General features: G+C 38.9%; 3 protein-coding genes across 5 annotated transcripts in view; 1 reads left to right on the top strand and 2 right to left on the bottom strand.

The window, feature by feature from the left end:
* fmn2a (formin 2a) overlaps positions 1-15,446 on the top strand; it is a 49,856-nt gene extending 34,410 nt beyond the window's left edge. For both annotated transcript variants that reach the window (XM_085183006.1, XM_085183007.1), the window contains exons 15-19: positions 1,974-2,066; positions 5,276-5,327; positions 6,257-6,406; positions 7,394-7,475; positions 7,722-15,446. In XM_085183006.1, the coding sequence (XP_085039132.1) occupies positions 1,974-2,066; positions 5,276-5,327; positions 6,257-6,406; positions 7,394-7,475; positions 7,722-7,748 (404 nt within the window). In that variant the 3' untranslated portion in view covers positions 7,749-15,446. The remainder of the gene's footprint in view (positions 1-1,973; positions 2,067-5,275; positions 5,328-6,256; positions 6,407-7,393; positions 7,476-7,721) is intronic.
* grem2a (gremlin 2, DAN family BMP antagonist a) lies at positions 8,765-16,334 on the bottom strand. Its single transcript, XM_085183034.1, has 2 exons — positions 15,170-16,334; positions 8,765-10,162 (listed from the first exon to the last, which is right to left on the bottom strand). The coding sequence occupies exon 2, from the start codon at positions 10,159-10,161 to the stop codon at positions 9,583-9,585; it is 579 nt and encodes a 192-aa protein (XP_085039160.1). The 5' UTR covers position 10,162; positions 15,170-16,334; the 3' UTR covers positions 8,765-9,582.
* Positions 16,335-16,449: 115 nt separating this feature from the next.
* rgs7a (regulator of G protein signaling 7a) overlaps positions 16,450-25,392 on the bottom strand; it is a 55,190-nt gene continuing 46,247 nt past the window's right edge. Inside the window, exons 10-18 of one of the 2 annotated variants that reach the window (XM_085183030.1) lie at positions 23,755-23,829; positions 23,500-23,598; positions 23,211-23,272; positions 22,718-22,828; positions 22,491-22,616; positions 19,155-19,341; positions 18,757-18,846; positions 17,558-17,594; positions 16,450-17,314 (exon numbers count right to left, since the gene is read on the bottom strand). In XM_085183030.1, the coding sequence (XP_085039156.1) occupies positions 17,574-17,594; positions 18,757-18,846; positions 19,155-19,341; positions 22,491-22,616; positions 22,718-22,828; positions 23,211-23,272; positions 23,500-23,598; positions 23,755-23,829 (771 nt within the window). In that variant the 3' untranslated portion in view covers positions 16,450-17,314; positions 17,558-17,573. The remainder of the gene's footprint in view (positions 17,315-17,557; positions 17,595-18,756; positions 18,847-19,154; positions 19,342-22,490; positions 22,617-22,717; positions 22,829-23,210; positions 23,273-23,499; positions 23,599-23,754; positions 23,830-25,392) is intronic. The other variant, XM_085183031.1, reaches the window with a different exon arrangement.

Below are 25,392 nucleotides of genomic sequence, written 5' to 3'. Positions count from 1 at the left end.
AGCTTCGTCTCAGTGCATAGCTCAAAAGCAAGCTTTTGTGATGCTGTAGGGGTGCATTAGTGAACATAGTATGGATACTTCTCTGATCTGCAAAGATTTGATTAAGGCTGATTAATATATACAGTATTAGGAGAAACATTAACCATCCAGATGTCCCATTTTTCAGGAAAGAACTTACTTGTTTCAGCTATCAAATAGCCAACCACATTCTGCATGCATTACAAAAAAAAAATAAAATTATAAAAAAAAAAATCTGGATGCAACTGGGCAAACTACATGTAACATGGTTTGTAATGACCTTTATTAACCATGTTTTTCACACAGAGTCACCATTTAATCCTCAACAATAGTGTTTTGGTGACGCAAATTATTATCATAATAATAATTATTATTATTAGACCAAGAAGTTGCTAAGAGTTGGAATGCTAATTTATCAGCCAAGGCTAGCTACCCTTGTTAGCAAGCTGCATTTATAAACTGCATAGGTGCAACCACATTGGCTGATTAGTGCTAAGTAAAGTGAAAAAAAAAACAGAATTTCACTCACCTAAGCCTTAGTGTTTAGATAATACATTAAAAATGCTCCACATGCACCAGATACACACAGTGAAGAAGTCCAGCTTAATCTCGAGCTGTGTCTGAGAAGCCTGCAGTCAAAAAGGTCATGCCCCTAATTAAGAAGTCACCCTATTTCATGTTGTTATCAGGGGCAAAACTGGTCTAGAATATGCTTTTTAGTGCAGTAAAGAGTCACTGTTTTTTTTTCCCACTTTGCCTTGGCTTCATTTACCAGCTCTGGATCTTGTCCTTTAGTTTTTCTTTTTATCTTTAGAATTTAAAAAGTCAGCTCAGCATGAACTTGAATCAAGAAAAGGGGGGTTATGTGATTATTCCACAAACCATGGAGTTTGTGTAACAATAACTCTTAAGTGGGAAAGCAAAAACACAAAGTAAAATAGAATAATAGCGAACTGTATTAATGTTATGTCACTACACATTAAGATCACAGGAAAAGGTTTGGATATTTGATAATGACAAGCCAAACTCACTGGCTGAGTGAAAAACATCTTAATTTCTGCAGCATTTAGAAAATGCTCATTTTCATTATTTTTGCTCTCGAGGTGATTTTTGTATCTCTGAGAAAAATGATGCATGTGAGTGTGTACTTGCAGCCTGATCGACTATTCCCTAAACCTGGTCTGTTCTCTATCATGTTTTATGTGTTTTTGCTGCTAAACCAATCAGACGCCTAAAACGTATTGCCAAATATTGTTTTTTTCTCTGCTGTAATGATTCTTTAGGCTGTTCATTATTTGCAATTCATAAAGATGGAGTTGCTCACAGGGGAAACTGACTTTCGACCCCAGTGGCTGTGGCACATACTGGCCATACATAAATACATCATCACATGCTATACCTGCAGACCTCTTCATTACCTAGCAGAGGTAGCTGAGTGCTCTAGCAGACATGGGCTTCGATGACAGTTCCCAGAGGGGTTTTCCGATAGGTAGGCGGCGTAGAAATGGCCTTGGCTGGCCCAAAGGACATCAGCAAGTAATGCAGTGGAGAGAGAGCTTGCTTTGCCTTTTTGGCTGAGGCACCATATGGTCGATGAATTACCACTTGCCCAGTCCCGACCTCGTTGTTCCCTTAAGCGTCTCATGGCCTCTCCACCTCTAAGGCCTTGAGCTGAGCTTGTGTATCTGTTATGCTTGCAGATCGAGCGTAACAATAAGTTTCTCCTGGGATCAGACTGCAGGCCTTCCTAGTTGCTAGGGCTAACTTATTAGTCATTATGGGTTATTATGTCTTTGCAGACACTTATTCAGCAAAAATTCAGTAGAGATTTATTAAAGCAAGCTCAGCTAGGTTAAAGAGCACTGCAGATAATTAAAGCGCCAATGGTGGATAAAATATTTCTGTTCTGGAAGACTCCCCCACCCCCCTTATCTTCTAATCTTTTGTTATTTCAGCATGCTCCGCTGAAACGGAGAAAGTTTGCAAATTGTCCTCTGAAGAGAACCTGCAACCATTCAAGGACAAGATGGATGAATTTCTCAATCGAGGTGAGAAAACAACTGAACATGATTTTTGTCTACAGTCTACTTGACTCGACTGTCAGTGAATTCCATTTAAATATTAAACTCAACAATGAACTGCAATGTTTGGATCTTTGTATCAAAAGCTTGATGTATCCTTGTATTTGTACCATAGCCGTCTATTACTGACAATCCACACCACTGCACTAATATGTTCCTTCATTACTTTAAACATAGTCACTGTAGTGTATTTGGAGTTCCATAAACACTGTTCTTCTGCTGAAAATCCTTGCCAGATCTGCAGCTGAATTTGCATGTTAAGTATCAGACCTTTCCATAGAAATAATTTACTACTTTAAGAGTGCATGCTTTAATTTAATTTAAAGATTTGTGTGAGCCTATGTGACACAGCTCATCCATCAGAAGGATGCAAGTTGTCCATGCCTGCAAACACATTTAAGATCTGTTTCATACCGTTTTACAGTTGCTATACACACACAAAGACTCAGTCAGTGTAGTTTCCATAGGGACCTCTGTTTATTTCAGGGTGTATTGAATAATTCACTGATGTTGTTTCAAGTTTGCCTATCTGTTTTGAAAGATCATGACTGCACTTGGAGTCAGTTTAGTTTTTTTCTTTTTTTTTTTTTAAAACGTGATCTCTGCCTAATAAAATGAAGCACTCTTGCTCTGACTCAAAGGGGGGAAAAAAGTCTAAATTTGAACTTGTCATGTAGCTTCTTGATGTAAATTGACTGCCAAGAGGAGAACTGTATAATGTGGCGTAAAACAGACTTCTTTGGAAAATTATCTTTTTCATTAAGTAGACTTTGAATATTACTTGGTCTTTATTTGTGCACTCAGATGTAGAGGAATTTGACTGGAATAATGAAACTTGGCCCTAGAGGCATTTGGATGAAAACAACGAAGGGTTCGGCCTCTGAGTACCGTGGCTGTGATAATAAAATTTGTGAGCTGCAAATTTTCAGTCAACAGGAAACAGCTACTGCATTTTTGTGTAAATAGCATCAAAATCTACTCAAAATATAATCGTCTTTATTTGTCATATTCACCAGATGTCATGACGTCTAGCTTTTATCTGTAATCTAACATCTGCATGCAGCAATATTAGATATTTGCAGTCTACTTCAAATGTGTAAGACTTACTGGATTTTTTTTTAAACACTTGTTTTAGGAAAACAAACCAATAGTCATTATTTATGTAGCACTGGCTTTGACCCTGGGTACATTCAGTTGACTGTGACCAATCTTCCTGAAGGACCCAACTTGCAGGCCTCTTTCCAACTGCTTTTGTATTCAAATGAGAGTCTAATACATAGCATATGTTCTTCAGCAGTAATGCTCACTGTCCATTTTAAAGGAAGTCTACAGATGAAAGCATCTCTCCCATTTCCACCTCTCCCCATCTCCTTTCCTCTCTCTGTGCGTTTGAGAGAAATATGGGGGCTCTTTCTTTGATGCAAATGTTGAGGTTTTTCCTCTGAGACCAGAATGTAAGCACTGTAACATGGACATGTGACTCACAAGGCTCCAGACGGGATTCTTGAGGTTCTTCCACTGCAGCAGTGAAAAAAGAAACAACAGCCAAATGTCTTATTTTTGTTATTTCTGTAATTTCTAAAAAGCCTGGGGTTAAACTGTTTCTGGCTCCACAGTTTAAACCGCTTTTGTTTATTTTCTGACCATGCAACTAACCACAGAATAACAGTGGGAGCGGACTTGTTGGAGCTTGGCTGTTTGGTCTAGCTCCATTTTCTCCACTCACTTCACAAATTCTCATGCATGCAGGCCTTTGATGGAGTCAATATGACTAGCAAGAGAGCACCGGCCATGTGATAATCTGTTTCTGATGAATGTAAAGATTACTAGTATGACTGATGGCATACTCTTGCTACATTTTCTACTAACTGCAACCTAAGAAATCAAAGCAAATAAACCAAGAATGTTAAATAAACTTTTAAACATGAATGCATAGCACATTATGGAAAAAAAATTATTGACTTTAGATAGACATGTTGATGTTGTGCAACAATGCTGATGTTTTATATCTTTAAATAACCTTTTTTTTTTTTAAGTTTTCCTCTTTCGTTTGATTCTCTCCCATAATATCACAATAAGATTATTAGAAAAGAGCAAACTATATAGACTTGATACTGAATCATTCAGCATGATAAAGGTTATTTAACAGTCTATTATATATTATATTATATTTTATATATATATTTTTTTTAAATGTCACATAACTTCATATTTCTCATCAATTTGTTATCATTTTTGATGGACAATCTGCAGAGACGGGCAAGATTGTAGGCTGCAGAGTGATTTAGCACTTTAGAATGATAACGCATAGTGCTCCTCTCAGCAGGTTTGCCTGAGATCTTTAGATGTGGTTCTGGCTTCAATTACACAAAGCAAGCAGATATTCAACTGGGTAAAAGCAGCACACAGGTTTGTGCCAGGAAAGATTCTCTGTTCCATCTACTGTCATCTGTCTCACAAAGCTATTTGCAGGCCATAGGTCATTTCTGATCATTTGACAGTTTAAGACAGCAGGCTACACATTACTGACCTTGAGGGAAAAGAGATGTTATCTGCGCAAGAATTGAATGTCTAGCCTTTTGACAGTTATACAGCACCATAGTGAAGATATAAACCAACAAAACACAGCTGGATCGACTCTACAACTGCTGATATATTGAAAAAGCGAGATGAAAAATCAGCCCTTGGATCTGAAATTTGATGAGTACTAACCTGCGATGCTTGTCTAACCAAGGCTGTCACATTTGATTGCTTTTCGTTCATATCATAATTTATAACACAGTCAAAATGATCCCGATGGCACCCCGAGATAAGTGTTGTGGTCTGCTGGAACTGCTTGCTAATGTGCACCATGATGTCCAACTACTCCCTCACACCTCACACAAACGTGAACACAGTCATCTGTCTCCATTTGAAGTAATATTACACAAAGAAGCACTTGTTCTGCAATCTCCACTACTCATTTGTCAGTTGTGCAACAGCATACAATCCAACACTCAATAATGTCATGGCTCAATGTTGACCCTGAGCAGGACTTTTGAGTTAAGTAATGGTGACATCTTGAATCTCCTGGTATATACAAATCACACTATAAATGAAAGAGCTGTCTTTTAAGGGAAATGCAAAATCCGTCTATTTGCAAATGCATAATTTTCTTTTTTCTTACTCTTTCACAGCCAAAACTGAACTGGAAACGCAGGAGAACCAGCTAGCAGAAACTCAGAAGATGTAAGAAGAGTATTGTGTGTGTGTGTGTGTGTGTTTAAAAACCTTTTCCTACATATCTTTGCTCAAAAAATAAATGTTACTTTGCATTTTATTTCCTGGATTTACATTTCGTCGTCTTTTAAGTTTCAAAGCAGTGATTGTAGTTGTGAATTTGAAAGTAAGGTATAATGCAATCCAACACAGTTTGAAGTGATATACTCTCGCTGCAGTGAAGAAATATAATCTTGCAGCTTTGTCAATATTTATGACTCCTGGTTCCTTCAATTACATGGAAGGTGCAGGCCGTCATGCCAGGCCTTCAGTAGACTGGAGGCCCCCTATGCAGTGTCTATGTTGTTTATCTAAGTGGAGCGAGAGTAGACAGCCATGGCTCCAGGCTTCTGTTACTGCTGGCTTGGAATGTGTTCCTATAGCACACTCCAAACAAAGAGACCCCAACCTGTCCACGATATTAATCCACTCAAAATTGCTGCCACATTTAACACCTTAATGTATGTCATCCGCTGCTCTATGCACACTTTCTTTTTGCAAGATCTGTCTTTGGCTCCTTTGTCTTTCATCACTCATGCTTACACACCAGTAGAGTATGTGCATGTATGTATACACAAACATACAAAAGAGGTTCATATGGATAAGGAAAAGGAGTGATACAGCAAAATTCATCATTTTGGTTAAGTCAGATTTTCTTGCTTTTGCAGCACTAATAGCATTTTTTGTTCGTTGAAATACACGGTCATTATTGTTTTTATTCTTTTTTTTTTTTTAGTTACTCTACTATTAAATCTCCAAAAAGCACATTATCCAAGATTAGCTATCATATTTTGCATATCTGCGTAGGACTGCCAAGTTTCACAATAATTGGTATAGTTTTCTGTAATCTCGTGTTGTTGTTTTGGTCTTGAAGTAATGTTTTTCTTCTCTGTCCTCAGTTTCTTGGAGTTGAGTGTCTCCTTCTCAGTCAAACCGAAGGCAGGAGAGAAAGAAGTCTCTCCCCACACATTCTTCTCCATTTGGCATGAGTTTTCCACAGATTTTAAAGACCAGTGGAAGAAGCAGAATAAGCTGATCTTACAAGAGCGGTGAGCCATATGAAGATTCCCGTTTCACAATGTGACATTTTCCATGATATGGATAAATCCCTCTGATAGGACGCTTAAAACTTTTGACTAAAAATGAACTATTGCTGAGATATCAGTCCATTTTTTTTTTCTTATTTTCTCTGATTGGGAGCCTTAAAATGTGATAACAGATGTGCCTAGTGCTCCTTCATTTCAAATTTTCCCCAAGCTTGAGTTTCCAAACCATTAATAACATGCAGTACATCTCATGTTCACTGAAGATCCTATCAGATTCATTCAAATTCATGAAGGGAAAGAGGGCAAATGACCCAGATCTTTGTCCTTACCCCAGCAACGAAAAAAAAAAAACACATGCATCATCCAGTTAGCTTCCAGTGGTTTGATAAATATGAAGATATAGCTGCATATGTCAACAAAAAGCAAATTGGTCCATTATTTCCAATGAAGATTGACTTGTGATAGTATTTGTAAGAGAGGTCCAATGTCAGTCTTTGCTTGTTCAGTGAAAGCATTAACTCTTTGTCCTTTGCCATATGTGGAACAGTAGATGGTAATCCTCACTTCTGCCTGTATGGGCATGCAAAGATGCAGCACTACCATGCATTGAACATGTAATGGGTAGAGACAACAGGCGAGTCTGCTAGTATAAACTGCTCTACTCACTCAATGCCAGCATGTTAATCATTTTTCTCTTTAAAGAGCAAATGAGTAGTGACATTTCTGGCCCTCTCCTTGCTATAGTAAACTAGAGTGAATCATTTCAGAGTAGAAGGTCTGGCCTCCTGTCAACCCCAAATCCTTGTGTTTAAATGCCCCATGACCACAAGTTGGATGGTATAAACCTGAAATCTTTAGCACTATACTACATTTTTCTTTTTTGATGGTGTAATGGTGAATTTTAGTGAATCTGTGTAGCTCTATGCAGCTAATTAATTGCCCTTAACATCTTTATCACATGATTGGCATTTATTTCTCCTTTTTTTTTAGGGTCAAAATGGCAGAGGAGTCTTTTAAACAGGCCAGGCAGAAGGCTTCCTACAATGTGACACCCAAACATGCAACTGGAATAGTATGCATAACATTTTACTTTTTCTTATTACTGTATGGAGTCATCTGTTTTCTATTTATTTACTGTAATTCTAGTAGTACCTCCCTTTTTCTTTCTTTCACCTAACAGACCCAATTGGTCGCAAATGCTTGTCAGTGTTTTAAGAAACAACAATCCTGGCTCTTATAGTAACATTTTAGAGCGGAGCGCCAGTGCTTCCAGCTGTAAATAACTCACACTTTTTTCTTGTCTTTTTTTTTTCCACAGAAAGCAAAGTTGGGTAAGAAGATCTGAAGCAGACAATGGAAAATTATCATCACCTAGCCTATTGCACAAGCTGTGTTTGTACAATCTGACACGAGTCATCAGTCATTTTTAGCGTTTATTTGCTCCCAGTATTTGTTTTCAATTGGTTTAGGGCTGTCGAGGGTGAGCTGGTTCAAAGTGTATCGTTTAAACTTGGGATTAAAGCTAATGTCCTTACCCACCATTTCACAAAAAGAAACGAGTCTGTGTTATAAAAAGGCATCCCTAAGCTGATTACTGAACTCAAGTTGCATGAAAATTTGCTATAAATACTTGGTGTTCCTTTTCTGTTGTTTTTGGTGACAAGCTTTATCAGTATACATAATATGTAGCCATTTTTTATTGCCGTTTCCAGAAAAACCATTAACACGTTGTGTTCACATCTCCCTTGATGGTGAAAAGCACAGGATTTTATAATATTTCTATATGGTGCCTTATTGCATAGTGGAGACTTTAAATGAGTTGAACGAAGCTTATTTTTGAGATGCATCAATTATGATTCAATGATACCTACAAGGAAGAAAAGTCTGTTTACATGGCCTGAAAAATAACAAATTTACTCCTTTCAATATTTTCATCTGGTGCGTTTCAACTGCAAATTCTACGTGTTTTACATACAGCACCTCTTCTATTAGTGTTTTTCATTTAAAAGGTCATGTCTTTCTAAGTCATGTGATCTGATAGATCCCCACTATTGTTCTTTTCAACATTAATGTAAATATGTTTTCTTTCAAGAAAAATCCTATGCAGGTAGTTTTACCTTTTGTGTTATGTGAAAGAGTGTGAATATCCATAGGCTAAATCAGCAGTAGAATCATGTGATGTGATTTTCATGTACAATACCAGCACTGTGTTTTGACTGAATACATCTGACCATTAAAAAGAATATAAATATATATTTATTGAATAAAAGACATTACCCTGATTTTTGTGACTAAAAATTCCGTTATTGGTGATTAATTTCTGTTTATCATATGACAAATTATATGCACACTACACATCACTTTGTTTTATATGAAATAGATTTAATATATTTTTACATACTTAAAACACACGTGTATATATTGTATACATTGCATTGCAACTCCATTACACATGCTGCAGATTTTTTTTCCTTTATTTTTTGTCTCCTGGCTAGTATATTTGTGGAAAATGTACAGTATACAATCAGGTTTGTATCCAAGCAGGTGGATGGTGTGAATTGTTTCATCTTTTCTTTGACATACACAAAAAGGGTAACAGAATACTTGTGAAACACGACAAAAAAAAAGATACTGACAAGCTGTCTAAGATTGTAGAACCACCTATAGATACACATTTTACAAAGAGTGTTTTAATTGGTTGCACTAATTATACAGTTGGACATTACTTTAATGCACTTTCACTTTTGCTTGGCCATCCTCGGTGTCCATAATGTTCTGTCATTTTTAAGAGGTACTTTCTTGACTCCTTTAGGTAGATGTGATATTTTTGAAATGCTACAACTAAAAAAAATGTCCATTGTTAAACACCAGCAGCTTTATTATCACTGTCTCTACACAGCCACTTGATTTATTCTCCCCCCCCCCCCCTTTTTTTTTTTCTTTTTTAACCACACTGGCATGTGAACATGGCTGCTACTCTCTAATTAAATCATTGTTGAGCTTTTGTGTATTTCTAGTTCCATGTTTCATTTTGTTGCAAGACAAGCCATTCTTTGTACAACACGATGCAGAACAGTTCCTCTTGAAGCCAGTCCTTGTTTGGCTAAGTTTGTGAATTTCTGCCTCTGACAGCACATAAATGATGTCATTCCAAATTTAAAAGACCTTTAAGTCCCCCTTCACAGTTTCCCATGGCCGCTCACATCCACAGACATGCAGCGACACTGTTTGACTCTCTGCACCTTGCGGTGTCTGAAAGGGGGCTGCAGGTCTGGGCAGTCTAGCTGCACTGTGAGCTGTGTGATGCGATGTGGCCTACAGAAGGAGCAGGACTGAAATGGCTCCTGGGCTTTGTTGTGGTTTTTTCTTCCCGAGCCTGAGGTTTGGCCTCGACTCTGTCCCTGACTCGAGCTTGGACCCATATGCCGTGGTATGTAGAAGGAGTTACACTGGCCATAGCAAAAACGGTTGACCACAGTGCGGCTGCGGCAGCCCTCCTCACTGATTGTCTGACGAAGAGGTTGGGTCTTGCACCAGTCTCTGCGGAGGTAACGGCGCTCTGTCACAACCAAGGCTTCCCGGCTAGAGGATAGCACCTCTGGTTTCTGCTGAAGCAATCGGTGGTGACGGTCCGCAGACAGGTTCCCTTTGGACTTGTATGGAGATGGGATGGCTCCCTGAGGACGGGACTTTTTGGTCTCTGCAGTGATGCAGAGCACCCCAGCCAGTATGACAGGGATAGTTATTCTCCACAGCATTCTGCAAAGAGAGATACATTACTATACAATGTAGCGAATAGACGGAGTAAGACATCTGCACAAACAGAATCTGGACATTTACACTAAAGCTGGTGTAACACATTTAGGTAGTATGAGATGAAACATGACAGTCACACAATTGCTTACATGATACTAATGTTGCCAATTATGCTTGCAACTGTGAGAATGCTCATTCCTGTTGAGCCACCTTTGCAGTTTAGCCTTCCAGGCATCATTGAGGAAATGAATCCATCACCAGGGCCCCCATTTGTCAGCATCTCTGTGTCATTACTTCTATTTGCTTTCCTCTCGGCTACGCAACTCTTCCAAAAATAAATAAAGCCCTTATCAAAGGATACACTTAAACACCCATAACGAGAAGGGGAAGTTGATTTTATTGGTCCCGTCGCTGGGTAAAATAATTAGGGCTTTGCTTACTTTAGTCATGAACTATGCCGCAGATATGTAAACAGGCATTAGAGAGGCCCATCTGCATGTTATTAGGGAAAGAGTCGGAGAACCGTACAGTTCACTCATCTACTCTTTGGTGATATACGTGAAGAAAACTAAAGTGAGAGTGATTATGGGCCTATATTGTCCATAATCACCAGTGCCTTTTGTACGATGCCAGCACCAGATAGCATGATCTGGAGAAATGATTCCTCTTTGAGTCAAAACGGAGTACGCGCCCGTGTGCAAGCTGTCAGTATTTGCGCCAGCACATTTTTGACCATCACTCAAGCATCTTTTCAGCAGATGTTGCTCTTGACAAGCATTGCATGACACCAACTTAGAAATTCTGACAGAGAACCAAACGGCCTCAAGGCCATTGGCTGCTACTATTCACAGACTCTTCTTTGCTGTGCTCGTATGTTCTCTTTGTTCCTTTCCTGAACCTGCAACTCACTCTGACATGGAACAAATTACTTTATCATAATCCACTTTGTTTTTTGCCTCGTTTTTTTCTGCCCTTGACCCTGAGGTCATGGCAGCTCTGTCTGAGCAGCATGAGCACTCGAGTCTGTATATCACTGTCCCAGCAGCACTTGCCATAAGCTAGACAGCAGCTGTTAGTCCATCTACCAGATATAAAGTATGATTTTCTTTTTATTAAAAAATAAATAAAGCCATACGTTGCAGTTACTTAAGCACAGAAAATGGAGTGCACTGTTAATTTTTTTCTTGTTCAAATCTAATCTGGTGAATTTTTTAAAAGGTTTTTTTATAGTTTGGTTTTGCTTTGCTTTTTTCTTAAGACATCTGTGTACAGTCTGCTAAGGAACTAGATCAATTATATGGCTGAAGTAACAATGTGTGTCCACACATTTAAGCCAGTTCTTACACAGGAAATTATGATTTTGGCACCTAAATCATATCCGAATCAGGAATTGGGAACTGGACATCCAAATAATGTCTGTGGTTCTTCTAGAGATGTACATTTTTGCACACATACAGACCATATATATATACTCCCCTACGCTCACCCACCATAAGGTTAGAATAACTAAAGTAAACAATACCACTGTCTTTCCCCCACCTGCTGTATCAGAGAATATTGACCCCACTTCATCTTTTAGTGAACTACCTTCCACTTAAGGACAGTCTCATTTGTCTTTACCTGCTCCATCTTATTCCTGCTGACTGGGAGTTGAAGTGCACAAACCCCTGATCAGGGTCACATGCTCTGCTTTTGTGTCCAGGCTCTTGTTTCCCCATTTTCCCTCTATCAGTCTCTTATGTAGCACCGTGTGACTCCGGTGATCTACAGTCTGGATAGCTCTTGGGGCTGGGGAGGGATGACCTGACTGACTGTGTACACAGGGCATGACAAATGACCTATACAGTCAGCAACTGTGCTTCCTCTCCACCCCCAAACTCAGCTGGTGTTAGAGTAGTGGCCCTGCTGAGCTATACCCATCAATCTCTCTGCAAGACAAATTGTGGTTTTGGGGTAACGATTCAGGGGCTTTTGGGGGAGTCTGAGGTAGATGGTTAGTGGTTGGGGATAGAAGATGGGGGGGAAAAGAGGGGGTTGCAGACTCGTTGGGGTTTCTGGACTCATGACACACCAGGAAACAAAACCAACACTACTTGGGGTTCATGAAAAATATAACTTCATCCCTCCTTGTGAGCTTTTTCTTTCTTTCTTTTTTGTCACTCTTGTGATTTTTATTCTTGGACACACAGCACCGATCATCACACAGTCCTAGAGACAGGAGGCGACTGTGGTTTTGAGTGTTAATGCTGGGACAGAACTGAGCGCAACCTTTGTGTCTGCTAAACACTAATATTGTCCACAAACACAGCTTTATGTTTTACCAGAACCACAAATACTTTGAATATGCTTCACTGAACTGTGGCAGATATTGGTTCCAAAATTCAAACCTCTAATGAAATTACAAATGCCAGACACAAATACCAGAGAGACTGCTGAGCTAGACACAAGCTTTTTGGAAAACAGCTATTATCATCAGTGGGAACTTGTTATGTTTTGTTTTTCAGAATGGCATGATAATACCGTGGTAATGTTTTCTGTCTGGATAACAATGGGCCTTTTTTTTTAAATCTTGAAGTCAAATGAAAAACAAAATTATTCATGAAAATCGCCAGCCTGGCAGCTAAATATCTGAAGATTTTAAATATCCAGTTGTTAAATAATTGAATAAAGAAAGGAGAATCCTTTCCAAGGCTTTCAAATTTGTACACACAGATGTACTTCCACTAAACCATGCGAAACGTCTTCCCAGCACGTCTTCAAAGGCAGGTTAAAACAAACAAAACCTGATGCCTCAATTATTGGTGCGTCAGAAAGTCTCATACATAGACTGGTAAGTGCAGTTAATTACAGTAGAACTGCATTTAATTCACCGTGCAGCTCAAACCTCAAACACACACGGGTAGCCGCACACGCACACGCGCACGCGCATGCACCCATGTGTGTCCACACATGTGTGTGTAATCACACACACACACACAGACACACATACAGAGTCAAACGTACATACACAGGATGCAAAGAGAGAGAGGAAAAGGGAAAGAGAGGTAAATTAAATGTTTTCACTCTGAGCCAATTACACAAAGAGGAACCATGTCATTATCTGCATTTGCGGATTGCATTTTCCCAAACTACGCTTCACTGTTGGTTCATTAACAGCTGGGGGTTGGGGGGCTCTTTTTAGGGGCTTTGCTGTGTAAATGTGTCTAACGCCAACATCGCCAGGAAGCCGCTTTAGGCAGTTCGGGTAGCCATTTGTCACCACAATCCGTCTTGATAATGACTAGCAGCCCAGATATAATGCTTTCCAAGCTAAGTACTGGCAAGAATGTAAGACAACTTCTTCGCCTCAGCAACATAAAGTGCTTTAGTGGGGATGAAGGCCAATTAGAAATCCTGTGATAGTACACTAGTTGTCACTGCAGACATTATAAGCTACAGCGATTAACACCACCTTCCATTTGCACTTAAACAAAATGTTTTTCTCCTTTTGTTTCCTCTTTAATAGCTTTGTTTCACAGTCTTACATTTATAACCTCTGTCAGCTTGTTTAAGGTATTTCAAGATGAAAACTTTATTATATTTTTATGATATATGAAATAAAAGTATTCTTTATCTAACGAGCACCACTTTAGGATCTTCACTAGGATGTAAGTTCTCTGACTTTGAGCAATGTTTGGTGAGTTACTGTGGCCTGCTACACCAGAAGGCCACTGTGTAATAGGATGGTTACTCTTGAAGACTCTCATATGTTGACATATCAAAGTTTGCTTTCAACTGAAAAATGTGCCACAACAGGCCAAACTGCAGTTTTACTCCACAGTTTTAATTCACGTTCCTCAGCATCAGCGGGAAGTTCCCGTTTACATATAATAAGTGCAAACTTGACACGTTAACCGTGTTACTAAAGTTTGCTATCAAATGCCAGTGCTACTATCTCCAGAGACTCACAATGACGTGGTTTCTGTTGCTTAAGAAATTACAATGTGTCTGTGTGCTAAATCCTCTTTGACATCAGAGCAGATTGTACAAGGTGGTGCAGTCACCAGAGCCGTAAGCAGGATCAGAAGGCAAACTCCCCACCATTCCCCGCACGCATACTGTAGGGACACGCACACACACATGCACACATATGTTCTCAAACCAACTTGGAGAGGCATCAGCGCACACAACACAAAGAGAACACGTAAGGGAATATAAACCTGTGCAACTGAACAGAGAGGAAAAGAAAAGAGTAGAGATTATTCAGCACCCACAGGCTATTGTAGTAACATAAATGGTCTTACTTCACATAGTGTTCATTAAGATCATTATGTCTCAGTCTCATATTCACTGGAAAGGCTAAACTGCCTCTTAAGCTCACTAAGAAGAAAAGTACAACAGGCTGTCATCACTCACTAATTCTCTCACTCACAACACTAATTACTTGGAACCTCCAGCCACTAATTATAGTAATTTAGCAGACACTTTTATCCAGAACACCTTTCAACGCCTTGAAGGTGTATATTTTTATAATGGGTGGCCCCAGTGGGAATCAAACCATCAGTGCTGGGACATTATACTAAATAGCTGTACAACTACCGCCGTTCCAATTACATGGTTCTGCACTTAGTCACTCAGAGACGCACTGAGTCAGTCAGTCAGAAACTCACGTGGGATATGATGAACCAGCACTCAGCCAGTTTCTCTTCTCTCTGGGAAATCCAAACGCTAGACTACATGGCGCGTTCACGTACACGGTGACATTTCCTCTTATGTGCTGCAAAACTGTGCGCCTTTAAATAATGTATCATTATATTTCCGTGTAAATCGGACATTACAATGGGATACCATACCTGCCCGTGTGTATTATCTAATATCGAAAACTTTCTTGAACTTAATGTTAATAATTTGAAATTAGTGCAAGCCATGCGTTATGAAAGATTATATGTAAAACCATCTGCTGAAGCGCTTTTTTGAGTCTTGAGGCATTCAATATGGTATAAAGTCAAATGTAATGTATGGTTCGTATACCTTTTTATGTGTGCAGCGGGACAGTGACGTGTCGACGATGCATTCAAGGGAGATCGTCCACCTTCAGTGGTCCTTGCGTCCGCTTCCAAGTTTCGGTTTCCATGGCAACATAATCTGCGGTATCCTCAGGCTTGTCCTTGCTCCTCTTCTTCCCTTCTTAAAGTTTGGGACGTGCTCAGTTTCCCATCCTCTTGGGCAACGTCTTTCTCTCTGAGTCTAATGTTCTCTTTTTGGCTTTTAGATTAAGAAAATAAGCTTCAGACTGCAGTCACAGTAAGCCCATATCTTAGTGTCGTGGAGACTGTCTGCAGTCTGTCTTTGAGCGTGTTTGAGTCACTGTAAAGCCTGCCTTAGTTTGAATCCCCACCACCCCTTTCCCTCCTCAAGAATGGGAGGGTTTTTTCCTATTGGTCCTGGCTATTGTGTGAATCAAATCAAGCTTCATTTCTTTCACTTAAATCTAGGAGAGACAGGCTGTCTATTTCTGTCTGCCCTTTAATATTCTGAATATATATATATTTATATATGGATCCCTACTCATCCATAATAGGCAAATCTAAGATGACAGATTTTCCCTTATCTTATTTTTCCATCGTAAGTTTTCATTTCCTCACCTTGAATTTGACAGTTAATGGTACTTTACTTTTAAGGAAGTGGATTAGATTTGGAAAGTGGATAAGAGAAACAATGGTTGCCTAAAACCCCCTAAATTATCCTTTCTTATTGGCACAGCACCACATCAAACAAAACCGTAACCTCCAATCCATAAATCATTCTGTGCATGCACTAACAGCATGCTTTGAAAAAAAATGCCACGGTTCACATTCCTTGATGCAACAATGATACAATGAGACAATGATGTTTGTCTCTTTTGCGGCTCTGGCTATGCTGACCACTGGGCACAAAGACTGAAAACTCTGACTGTCACTTCTGCCATCAAAGAGCTGAAACATCAACAGACCGTGCAAAACCTCAGATGGGCAGAGTTTGAACAATAACCCTTTCAGCAAACCGGAGGATGATGACACTTTTGCATGACAAAACTCCATTTGTCTGCAGAGTACCGTAGCTCATTTTGCTGATTTGTGTTGAAAACTGTTGTTTTTTTTTAACCGATGGGAAATAGTTTAACCCCATCTAGTGGCAGAAAGCAAAAGTGCATGGTTTAAGGGCACATAACCCGTTGGATTATATTAAAACTGATGAATATTTGAATGAATGAATATTTAATTCTAAAATTGTGTGTATACAGGAAAAGAAAAAATCAGACCCAGGCCATATTAACAGATAGAGGGCCAACTTTAATAATACAAGTAAGTAAAAGTGTCTTTAAATATGGTATAAAAATAAATGCAGGAGAGAATAACAAAGAATTATGTTCTACGCAAGACAGGAGACAGCATTTTTTTTATGTAAATCTGAATGTGACTTTACAGGAGCAATGAAAATCATATGTGCTAGTTATTTGTAGTGCAATAAAATAATGCAAAGCAAAAATAAATGCACCATAAATAATAATATTAATCATAATATATATATGTATATATATATTGTATATTCATTCTGCACAACACTTCCCATAGCGTGACAAAGTATCTGTGATCTCAGATCATGTAAAGCAATGACATTGGTTAGATTTATCAGTTTAAGCTGTCATTTTATATTTTTCTACATTTTTTTCTTTTGTTTTTTTGTTTTTTTTTCTCTCTCTGACATCATTTGTTTCAGCTGGAAGTGAGAGACAGGAGGGAGGTTCCGATCCAGCATTTATGATGGAAAGAACTGGAACACTGGGTATAACTTTCTTCAGTGTCATTTTTTATTTTTTCATCTTGACTGTCTGTCAGTGTCCCCTCAAGTCCAGCAGTGCCTCCTTTCTGAGAATACTGGAAATATATCAGGTATTGAAAGTGGAGAGAGAAGAAGGAACATCCCCTCCATGGACATGCAACATCCTGTGGACAACAGATGAACAGAAGGCTTGGCTCATCATCCGGCAGGGCCAAGAGCAGATGACAGACAATGATGATGAAGAGATGAAATGGTTCCCCTCTCCATGTCCCAGAGAGAGAGAGAGTTGGCATTGATTTTAGCATGATGGCACACAACTGGTCAACCTCTTGGATGCCAGTGGTTTCCCCTGCGCTGGGAGAAGAGATAAGAAGACAGAAAAGAATGAAAATAGGGAATAAGGTGGAAGAAGGGAAGAAGAAATACACAGTATTTTAACAACACACTTGGTGCTGGAATTGCACATTTTGTATTGCATTCAATGGTAGAATTTAGCACAACATTTAAGTAGAGTAGCAATCACAACATACTGACAAGAATTAAATAACAACAACCAAATGTAGTACATGAAGAGGATATGGTATCATTGGATATTACCTGGGAGTAAGAGCCTTCAGAATAAGTTCTTACTTTTCTGTTGAGACAAAAAAAAAAAACACACACACACACATATTTGAGGTGACTTTAGTTTGTGGATTCATAGGTCACTAAACAAATTACACATATGTAAGAATCCATGAGCTAGATCAACAAAATATGCAGGCTTCGTTTAATTTTAGCTGGCATAAAAAAGAATATTCTGCCATCATTGTAAAACAATGTACTACTTTCACATCATATTCAATCAAAAAGAAGAACTAACACAACATACGCCCCAAAATTGATGTAGGTTTAACAGTTTTTTTCTTTAAAAAACAGAAAAAAACATTAATACAATACTGAAATGTTATTTGCCAGATAGAAGGGGTGATAAAGAGTAGGAGGTGTGAGACAGGGTAGGTTTTTAACCACGTGGATGCGCTTGTGTAATGCTGAAATATTCTGCATGGTATGAAATCCCATTTTTCTGTATTCATAAGAGTTTCTACAAGCTTGACAAGAGTCCTGATCAGCTCCTCCATCAAATACACCTGAAAGAGACTCCATTAATATATTGTACAAATCCGCTTTGCCTGTTATTGTTTGCAGCGGTCCGATTTTATTTGCAACTTTTTTTGGTTTGAACTGGTTTGCACTTTGGTTTGGGAGACATAGACTTAACAACTGAATTTAACAGCATATTTTGTCTAAAAACAAATATGTAATTTCAAGAAGCTACTTGGAGTCTGAAATGCACCAGGCTGCTAAAGCAATAAGGCATGGGAAATCCAAATCCACTGTGATTCCTGTATTGTTCCAAATGCTGCTAAGTTAACTTTACTGTGATAAGTCAATAACAATATAATTGTCAATATCGTGATTTTTGTCCCTTAGTGAACAAATAAATATCAACATTACTCCTGTAGCAGAATACACTGTATGATACTACAGGTAAGTGTAAAAGCAAGTTGCAGACTTGTTATTACGCAAGGGGATTACTGGGAATGGGATAAAATGTAATTTAACAGACTTTGAAAAGGTGTGACTTTGGTTGCTAGAAGGGCTTATTTCAGCATCAGCAAGTCAGCAGAGTCAGTTCAAATCCAAATAGGGTGTCACGTAATGTCATCTACATGTACTTCTCTCGTCTTATTTTCTCACTAACTAATTTATCAAATGTTTTTAGCCAGGCTTTGTGGTTTATTTGATTTTGTTACCTTCTTCTTGGCCTGTAGTAATTCCTGGTAGGCACTGGAACGGATGAAACGGCTGTAAGAATCACTCTTCATCAACTTGTAGATGTGTTCCTGGTGAAGAAACACATAATGTGAGAATGATGAAGAAAAGCACGAGTATGAAGTCAGACACAAATAACACTTGTACTAAAACCAAATCAAAAAAATCTTTCACTGATCCCCAAGACTGTGGTTTGTAAACTGCTAGTAGTAAATATCTCATTGGTCTGTCAGCTACACTCAGCACTAGTTTGATCACTGTCCAAGTCCCAGTGACAGGCTGAATGTTCCTATTCCTCTCTACATTGTGCAACACAAACTAAACAGCTGTGGCTATTATTTAATATCTCTTCATCATTTCCTTTTGTGCAACCATTCACCTGTGCATCCTCGAAGGCGTAGCGTCCAGGATCTTTGACATTCTGGGTGGTTTTGTCGTAGCTCTTTGAATCCACATTGATGGCACTGGGTGCCCCTGGGGCCAAAAACTCTTGCCAGATCTCCTGGACTCGAGTTGGAACTTCTCTAATTGGACGCTTCTTTAGTTCCTGGACTGCTAGCCAGAACCTGCAAACCAAAGTCACAATTATTTCAAACCAATGAAGGGATAATTACTTGCAGTCCACATCAATTCCACAATGGACTAATTTTGCATGCTGTCCGTTGGGACAATTGAGCCTGGTCAACTAATTTTGTTTTATTGTACTATTGGCAGATATTAGCTTGTGATAGATTGGTTTGTATCAGTGTGTATTTCATCAGATAGTGACAATTTTTTACTTATTTGTTTGCTTTTTTTTTTAAGTATTACTGAGTTATAAATTAAGGAATACAAGGCAAAAAATAATTCTTGGGGTAATTTAAAAATGTGTCATTGGACCGTCTCAGAAAGTCATTGTTTGCAATAGAAGCAGATGAGTATGCAAATCAGCTGACCAAATGCTCATGTGGAGTCAAATGGTATTTTAACTCGAGACCCTAATTTGGCGTAATGTGCACTAGGTTGTCAGATGATTAAAACCATGACATCTGCAGCTTTTGGTATCTAGGCAAAAAAAATCATCTTCAATACTAAGTTGGTAATTCCTTTGAGGGCACCCCTTTTCCAGTTTTTACCTTTTATATTAATGAATTTGCTCCATCATTCTGTCATCACACAAAAGAAAGAAAATGTAACACGTGTTAAGGAATGTGACTGGACTATAATGGATTTCTGAACTTTCTGGGGAGAGACTTCAACAGAGACAGATTGTAAAAGTGGAAATTATATCAGCAGGAAACCATTTTAATTTAAAAACCCCAGGTGGATAGAAGTTAAAATATTTATGAATGACAGTGCTTGCGTGCTTGCTAGTGGTGGGCGTGTTCGCTAGTGGTGGGCGTGTTCATTTCCAGGAGAGTAAAAACTGAGAGTTTAATTAAACTGACCTAATTATTAACTTTGGGTAGCAACAAATCAAGCATGTAGGGAGCAGAGGAGCCACTCTGCACATGATTACACTACATTTAGCTGCTTGTATGTGGCTCTGATATTCTGCCCACTGTGACAGTGTGCATATTTTAAGTGATGCACCCACCAGCTATCCCTGCTTTGAAAACATTGCCATTACTATACACATTTTATAATTACTCTCCAAAATGCCTTACACAGGGGAAGAAGTATTGACTCCAGTAACAACATGTTGCTGCTGATATGAAAATGCACCTATTATTATGAGTCATTTGTACACCTAGTAAAAAGCCACTCGAGTCGTTATTGATCATGTCTACCATCAAAGAAAGATTCATCTCAGGATAATCATATTGTTATGTACTTTGTGATTCCTGTGTTTCATATTGCTTTTAATGTATGTGCAGCTAGAGAAGGAGTGCATTCTCAACCGTCACTCATGGCAACAAATTTATTCATATATTCCCATTGTATGGACCCATGTGGGATCATGAGTTCAGACTAGGCCCAACCTACATGTTTTACCTTTACAACTGGCTTAACATTTTGTGGCACAGATTCAACACAGTGCTGACAACATATCTCAGAGATTTTGGTCTATATTGACATGATAGCATCAAAGCGTTCCTACAGATTTGTCGGCTGCACATTCATGACGTGAATCTCCCATTCAGTCACATCCCAAAGGTGCTCTGTTGGATTGTGACCTGGTGACTCAGGAGGCTCACTGAGTTCAAGAAACCACTTTGAGGTCATTTTAGTTTTGTCACATGGTGCGTTATCCTGCTGGCAGCAGCCATCAGAAGATGGCAAATGGTAAATGGCCTGTATTTGTATAGCGCTTTACTAGTCCCTAAGGACCCCAAAGCGCTTTACACATCCAGTCATCCACCCTCTCACACACACATTCACACACTGGTGATGGCAAGCTACATTGTAACCACAGCCACCCTGGGGCGCACTGAAGATGGGTGTGCTGTGGTCATAAAGGGATGGCCATGACGGTCAGGTCAGCTGTGGTTTTAAACAATGATCAATTGATACTAAGGGGGCCAAAGTGTGCCAAGAAAATACTCCCACAACACAACGTGCAGTGAATTCATCCTACAAGGCAGGATGAATTCACACTTTCATATTGTTTACACCTTATTCTTATCAAACCAGAGAATATTTTTCCAATCTTCTACTATGCAATTTTGGTCAGGCTGTTTGATATGTAATCTCAGTTTCCTGTTCTTAGCTGACAGGAAGGGCAGCCGGTGTGGTCCTCTGATGTTGCTGCCCATTTGCTGCGTAATTTGGTTATAACAAGTGAGTATTTGAGTTCCTGTTCCTTTCTTTTTCTGTGGAAGCAGTCTGGCCATTCTCCCCAGACCTGTGGCATCAACAAACAAATCTTAACATTTGGCTCACTGGATTTTTTTTCTTTTTCAGGCCACTCTTCATAAACCCTACAGATGGCTGTGCAGGAAAATCAACAGTTTGTGAAATACTCAGACCAGCCTGTCTGGTCCCAACAACCACGCCACGTTCAAAGGCACTTAAATCAATTTTTTTTCTGAATTCCAATCAGCAGTGTGTACATACCTTAAGTTGTTGTCTTGTGAATGGCTCATCACATGTTTGAGTTTATGAGCGCTTAAGCGATTAGGTTATACCTACTAAAGTAGCCAGCGAGTGTGTTTTTGAAGTATTATTATTTTTATACTAGGCTACACTGCAGAGTCACATCATTTCTTTTCACAGAAGTAGTTTCTGGTTGCTTTGGAGATTTCTGTACTCAATATCAAGCACCGGTTCATTTTATAAATGATAACAAACTTTGATTAAATTCCAAATGATATATTTTTATCATTGTTAAAATAAAGTCTATCTCAACCAGCTACACTGAACTGCTGATGCATTATTATCTTTTGTATCTTCTTAGTACTCCTTCCACAACTGTTGATCTTTAAGTAAAGTAGCTGCCCTTGGATGGCAACCATATCTGAATTTTGGATAGTTATAAACAGATGCTATAAATGTTTCATTGAATGCAGAGCAACGGTGGGAAAGCAGCTGTTTAATATTTTTTACTCATGGTTGGCTGTGATACAAACTGCTTTAACATCCAGTCAAACATGTTAATATATTTTATATTTATATTAATATTTCAGCTAAGATGAGGACATTTCTAATGTATTATGGTAGACATTGCAATACTGGTATAATGTATGTACTGTATATGGGCATGCTGCTCTATAGAAATAACTTTTTTATGATGTACCTGAGATTCTCTGAGCTGAACTCAGACTCCAGGAACTTTAGGAACTGCTCTCTCCCAACAGGATCTTTGAGAACCTCGTCAATGCCAAAAGCCCACCTCTTTACCCTCTGCTGGCCTGGCTCCTTACTGGAGGAGGACACAAAAAGTACAACACGATTTCACAGATCAATATGTGCTATAGAAACACTTGGGAATAACGTTTAGCATTTGTGGTTTTCTGTACCCACCTGGCTTCAAGCTCCCAGAGTGTGGTGTCATCTGAGATCCAAGGGTTAGATGGGTCTGGTGGCGTGAGGAAGGGGTCGTATTCAAGATACTGCTCCGTATAGCCCAACAAACTGTTTTTTAAAACAAGAATGGGTGGTTTATTTGTTAGCTTTACCTGACAGAAAGAGAAGGTAAATTCCCTTGGGAGCAAATACTATAAATGAAATGAAATGTAGAGTTTGACAAGAGGGATTGGCTCACTACTTGGACACAAGGATTTAGAAGTCTTTCCTGAACACATCTCTCTTTTTAGAAAGGAATGACAAACAGACACTTTGTACAGGATCAGGTATCTGGATCTCTGTACTCTGATGACAGATGAAGGCATTGTCTGGGCTTAAACACTGCTCAAGGTCATCTTAGTTCTTAATTCCCAGCTGTGTTAGGCTGTTTAAAGGCTCAATAAACAGATCGATGGCTAAACTGAATAAAGACACAAAGAACATCGCTCACCTCTCTGCCACTTTGGACATTTTCAGTCGATGCCTGTCTAATTGCAATTGCCAAAAGGTGATCTGAAACCACAGCGGGGAACAATGAGCAGACAGCAGTCTCCATGAATTCATTCATTCATTTTCAGTCATACTGATATGACATTTCAAGTTATGCTTTATATTCAAAAGGTGCTCAGTGCAATTAACTGGAAACAGAAATAAGACGGCTGTAGTAAAATGCCAAGTCCAATTGAAGCACTATCATTGACAAAAATCACAAATCCTCTACTGCCACCTGTAGGTCTAACCTGTTCCTGCAGTTCTTCTTCTGTAGGCTGCTTGGCCTCTGGAGCTGGGGTGTGGGTTGGGCTGTGGGTACGGATATCATTCTGCAGCCCATACACAGACTAATAAAATCAAAAACGTAAGCATCAATATCAGTAGCCTTAATGCTGCAAACAAGCAAAGCATGGCAATATGAAACTGTTTGCATTCATGCTTGTAATATATAGATACAAATAAGTAACATAATAATCAGGTAAGAGTCGAAAGCTCTTAAGTACCTTTCTAGTTTTGTGGGGATTTTTCATTCTTGAGGACTTCTTTATGTCAACTTCTGTTGTATTAACACATCCAGGCTGTGAAAAAATGAGGAGAAAATCCAAAAATCATGAGAAATCCAGCTTGTGATCACAATTTTAGCTGATTATACTCCTCCTTGAGCTTAGACTCTTAGAACACAGTTATGTACTTTATATCACAGTGTACTCTAGCACGATGCCACAATTAGTAAAGGTGTCGGTACTGTGCAAAGGTTCAGGCAGGTGTGAAACAAAGAATGCTTTCAGAAATATAAATGATTGTTTATTGGCCCCAAATGTGTCCTGCAGCAGGACAACGACCCCAAACTACAGCCAACTATCTTCAAGAGGAAAAATAAGTGGTGGAAGTGATGGTATGGCCCCCAAAGAGCCCTGATCTCAACTTCATCAAGTATGTCTGGGATTACATAAAGAGACAGAAGGATGTGAGGAAGCCTAGATCCACAGAAAATCTGTGGTTAGTTCTCTGAAAGTTTTGGAACAACCTGCCAGCCGAGTTCTTTCGAAAACTGTGTGAAGAACTGTTTTGAAGGCAAAGGGTGGCCACACCAAATATTGAATTGATTTACCTTTCTCTTTTGTTCATGATGATTAAAATAAATGATTAACACTTCCATTTTTGAAAGCATTCTTTGTTTACAGCATTTTTTCTCACCTACCTAAAACTTTTGCTCAGTACTGTGTCATTTTTCAAATACGCTTAGCCAACAAATTCTCCCCAGTTCCCATTACAAATCTTACACATCTGCAGCAAGCTTCGTATCTTTGCCAAGGTTACATAGTCCACAATAGAGACAACACCAACACAGGACATTTGCCTGCAGTCTCATGTCATCTAACTCAGACAGGGGCATCTTAAAATCTCACCAAGTACCCCGCACTTTGAAAATGATACTAAAAGATACTATGTGCGTTAAAATGTGATGCCTGCGGGTCCTGAACAAAGAATCAGTATGTGACAAGTTGGAAATGAGAATGAGCTGGATTTGCTGGAAGTCTCCGGGACAATGTGTCAGATGCTGGTTAATTAAAAATGGAATGTGCCAATTCTAGGAAAACATGGAAACCAGCAGGAAATTAGAATCTTAAAGTGCAAATACTGGCTGATTGAGCAAGTAGTCTAATCTAGGTTTCTTCCAGAAGAACAGAGCTTGATGGTGTCACTGTGAAATTTGAATTAATATTGATTATGTTGCTCCGAGGACGCATAAATTGAACTTGTTATTTCCCAATTAGCCGTGGAGCAGTGGCTTTCAGGAATACAGCAGAGGAGACCCTTAAACCTCAAGGGGAAACTAAATGCTAATGCTAAGCAAGTGTGCAGAAACAAGGTAAAGAGCAGCGGTGAAGCTGATGTGTTGTGACAGTTATTGATGTGGCATTTCATGTGTATGGCCAAGGCAAATACACGCCGGGGTATTTGCAGAGCGTTCAGCTATTTACACTCTTTAAATGTTACAGGAACCATGTAAAGCTCATATATAAATTCTGTCATCTATTAAGTGCTTAAAACTTATAATTGCATAACATTTATGAAACAATTTATTAATCACAGTGTTATGTGATATCTATAAAAAAGACAATACATAACTCACAAAA

Source organism: Neolamprologus multifasciatus, chromosome 13, assembly GCF_963576455.1.
Source record: "Neolamprologus multifasciatus chromosome 13, fNeoMul1.2, whole genome shotgun sequence".
Classification (NCBI taxonomy): Eukaryota; Metazoa; Chordata; class Actinopteri; order Cichliformes; family Cichlidae; genus Neolamprologus; species Neolamprologus multifasciatus.
The sequence above is the reverse complement of the archived record's forward strand: the minus strand, read 5'-3'. Positions and strand labels throughout refer to the sequence as shown.

What these genes read in the sequence shown, in the direction of transcription:
- grem2a (XM_085183034.1), bottom strand. Translation starts at nt 10,161, where the DNA reads ATGCTGTGGAGAATAACTATCCCTGTCATACTGGCTGGGGTGCTCTGC.